At 34.9% G+C, this 3,853-nt stretch overlaps 1 protein-coding gene across 1 annotated transcript; it reads left to right on the top strand.

Moving 5' to 3' along the window:
* Positions 1-1,168: 1,168 nt before the first annotated feature.
* Positions 1,169-3,534, top strand: LOC108983463 (amino acid permease 3-like). The gene is made up of 6 exons (XM_018955097.2): positions 1,169-1,577; positions 1,708-1,941; positions 2,046-2,139; positions 2,267-2,481; positions 2,581-2,720; positions 2,806-3,534. The coding sequence occupies exons 1-6, from the start codon at positions 1,448-1,450 to the stop codon at positions 3,457-3,459; spliced, it is 1,467 nt and encodes a 488-aa protein (XP_018810642.1). The 5' UTR covers positions 1,169-1,447; the 3' UTR covers positions 3,460-3,534.
* Positions 3,535-3,853: the final 319 nt, after the last annotated feature.

The following is a 3,853-nucleotide window of genomic DNA, read 5'->3' as shown; positions in this document are numbered from 1 at the left end:
GATTTATTATAATTATAAATAAAGTTATAAAATATATATAATTTTTATTGTTTAATGTTAAAGACTTTCGTATAAAAAATATATTATATTTGCCAATAAGAACACTCTCATTGGATTAGTTAAAAACTAAATCTAATGAATATTTAGCTATTAAAAAATAAAATATACTCACATTAGATTAGTTAAATTCTAAATATTTGGAATTTGGTTATAGTGACTTTCAAAAGTTTTTTCAAATTTGAAGGTTACTGTACATACATCAAATACATATTTTATTAATTATTTCTCTCTTCCTTTCTTTCTATAACATATTTTATCACAATTAATATATTAATTTGACTTAGTGATATATTAATTTAATAAGAACATGATTATTAATTAACATATAATAAATAGAATAATAAAATATGATAAAATTAAATAAATTAATAATTAAAAAAATTAAATATTTTTAAAATTATTAGTTATTCATTATCATATAATGAATAAATATATAATCTAATGTGGAGATTTGATGTGAATAACTAAAACTAAATTCATCTTATATTATTTTATTATTATATAATAAAAAAATAACTATTCTAATGTGGAGATTTATATGAATGAAATAGTTAAAAGTCAAATTTTTCTTACATTTATCAAAACTGTCTTTTAATTTTGACTAATCTAATGAGAATGCTCTAAATTAATTGCACGAAATAAAAAAAAAAAAAAAGAAAAAGAAAAGAGGAGAGAATGAAGCTGGTTTGAGTCAAAGAGGTGGCCCTGGGTATTTTGTGTGCGAAGAACGTGGAAAATAGGTGGATTAACTGTAATTGTTTTGGGAAAAGTGAAATTTATTATTAAAAAATTAATTTTTTTTTTTACATAGATTTTGAATTTATTCAATTTTTAAAAAATAATTATAACGTTTACATACTTTATAACTATAAATATCATTTCTCTCTTGTAATATCTTATCAACCCGATCAACTTCGATATCTTTTTTCACATATTAATTTGATTCGAATAATTCCTTATTTCACTTATTGTTTCACTCTAAATAGACCTCTTACCGTACAACTTCGATCAACTTTTCGCCTACCACACGTAGCAGCAAGCTCCAGGCTCCAGCTATAAATATACCCCACTCCCATTCCCCAAAATTCAATTCACTGTTCAACTGTAAGTCTGCAAGAGATCATTCTGAGACACGACCTCAAATCTCCTCTCTTTTGAAACTACACCCCTCTGAAATCTGAAAATCTTTGGATTTCTGTGACTCTTGGGGGATGTGTCAATCTCAGTATCAGAGATAAAACCATTACATACTGACAATCGCAGAAAACACCCTCTTTTAACTTCGTAGATTTGCATGTTACACGGTGCGCAAACTCAAACGTTCTTAATTCTTTTGGATCTCATACAAAAAAGGCTTGTCTGTGTTGGCTCCCTTTACTGAACAAAGATGGCTGGGAACACTGCTACAAAGAACCACCTTCCCAATCCCCACAACCAAGCTTTCAACGTCTCTGTCGACGTAAATCAGCAAGGTGGCTCCAAGTGCTTCGACGACGATGGCCGTATCAAGCGAACTGGTAAATTAGTTCAGCATAATCTTTCTATCATTCTTTAGCATTTCAAAACTGCTTTCCCCAAAAATGCTAACCAAAAAGTAGTTTGGAGTTGAATGTGTTTGTCTCTAACTCTCTGTTTTTCATGGTTCAGGGACTGTTTGGACTGCTAGTGCTCACATAATAACAGCTGTGATCGGGTCTGGGGTTCTGTCCTTGGCCTGGGCCACAGCTCAGTTGGGATGGGTTGCTGGTCCTGTTGTCATGTTCTTGTTCTCCTTCGTGACTTACTACACTTCCACGCTCCTCTCTGCATGTTATCGTTCCGGGGACCCTGCCACTGGCAAGAGAAACTACACCTACATCGATGCTGTGCGAACAAACCTGGGTAATTTTGCTATGTTTTAGTTTCTCCAAATAAATTAATATGGTATGTGGTTGCGTTTGTTGATGTTTTAAATCTCAATCTTTTTGTGGGTTTTGATATTTTAGGTGGAGCGAAGGTTAAGATATGTGGACTAGTCCAGTACTTGAACCTTTTTGGAGTTGCCATTGGCTACACAATAGCATCATCCATAAGCATGATGTAAGTTTGAAATCATATACACACACAGATATATACATATATATATATATATGTATATATATATGTAGATGAGATTTTGGAACTGTCTATGGGAGACTAATTGGTATTTTAACTCTTGATCGAACAGGGCAATCAAAAGGTCTAACTGTTTCCACAGTAGTCAAGGCGAGAATCCATGCCAAATTAACAGCAACCCATATATGATTGCATTTGGAGTCGTTGAAATAGTTTTCTCCCAAATTCCCGACTTTGATCAGTTGTGGTGGCTCTCCATCGTCGCAGCTGTGATGTCCTTCACTTATTCAACAATTGGTCTTGGCCTCGGCATCGCAAAAGTAGCAGGTCCATGTTACTGCTTTATGGCTTTAATTTTTTTCATTTTCCTGAATCTTAACTTATTTACTGACTTGGTGTTTTGTTTTTTGATTGCTCAAACACCAGAAACTGGAAAGTTCAGGGGAACTATGACTGGAATAAGCATTGGCTATGTGACTCAAACACAAAAGATATGGAGCAGCTTCAGAGCACTCGGAGACATGGCTTTTGCATACTCCTACTCCATGATCCTCATCGAAATCCAAGTATATTTCTGTTAGAGATTTATTGGTCTTTTCTTCTTGTAAACGAGAGTAGTATTTTGAACTAACTTATACTGGTTTAAAACAGGACACAGTGAAATCCCCACCATCAGAGGCCAAGACAATGAAGAAGGCCACCCTTGTTAGCGTTGCTGTCACAACCCTATTCTACATGCTATGTGGCTGCATGGGTTATGCTGCTTTTGGGGATCTCTCCCCTGGAAACCTCCTCACTGGTTTCGGCTTCTATAACCCATATTGGCTGCTGGACATAGCAAATGCTGCCATAGTAATCCACCTTGTTGGTGCATACCAAGTTTATTCCCAACCCCTTTTTGCCTTCATTGAGAAAAACGCACAAGAGAGATTCCCGGACAGTCAATTTATCACCAAAGAAATCAGAATCCCAATCCCCGGTTTTCATTCCTTCAGACTCAACCTCTTCCGGTTGATTTGGAGGACAATCTTTGTTATCATAACCACTGTGATATCAATGCTCCTACCATTCTTTAATGATATTGCTGGACTTCTTGGGGCTTTAGGATTTTGGCCTCTCACAGTGTACTTCCCCGTGGAGATGTATATAGCCCAAAAGAAGATAGCGAAGTGGAGCACAAAATGGCTTTCCCTTCAAATCCTGAGTGTCGCATGCCTCATCATCTCCATAGCTGCTGCAGCTGGTTCAATTGCAGGGGTTGTTCTTGATCTTAAGTCTTATAAGCCCTTCTCGACCACCTACTAAGGTTGAAATTTAATGCTGTCACCATTTCTGACCAATTGATCTAAAGCAAGGAAAGAATTGATCTTTGGGATTTCAGTTCTTGTTCATGGTCTTAACAAGCTGAAATGGGTGTTGTTAACTATCATGGTTCTTCCTCAGTAGACTTCTGTTTTTTTTTTTTTTAACTGTTTTGAAGAAAAGAAAGGCGGGACCCTATTTATGTATTTGGAATTTAACCCCAGTTTTCTCAATATATATCCACGATGAAGAAGTTAAACAAAGCTTATCATTTCTTCAGACTAGTATCTCAACAACCATTTTTAACGTCTATCATTATATATGGGAAAATGTTGTTCTTCATCATCCTCAATATCTTCATTCCCAATTACACAAGTTGATGTAAGAAGCGACATCA

Source organism: Juglans regia, chromosome 15, assembly GCF_001411555.2.
Source record: "Juglans regia cultivar Chandler chromosome 15, Walnut 2.0, whole genome shotgun sequence".
In the NCBI taxonomy this organism is placed as follows: Eukaryota; Viridiplantae; Streptophyta; class Magnoliopsida; order Fagales; family Juglandaceae; genus Juglans; species Juglans regia.
Note: the sequence above shows the minus strand (reverse complement) of the source record. Positions and strands in the feature narration are given on the sequence as shown.

Excerpts from the sequence above, each read along its gene's own strand:
- LOC108983463 (XM_018955097.2), top strand. The coding sequence starts at position 1,448 with ATGGCTGGGAACACTGCTACAAAGAACCACCTTCCCAATCCCCACAAC. Across the intron at positions 1,942-2,045 it reads TGCTGTGCGAACAAACCTGG|GTGGAGCGAAGGTTAAGATA; the intron begins GTAATTTTGCTA and ends TTGATATTTTAG. Across the intron at positions 2,140-2,266 it reads GCATCATCCATAAGCATGAT|GGCAATCAAAAGGTCTAACT; the intron begins GTAAGTTTGAAA and ends TTGATCGAACAG.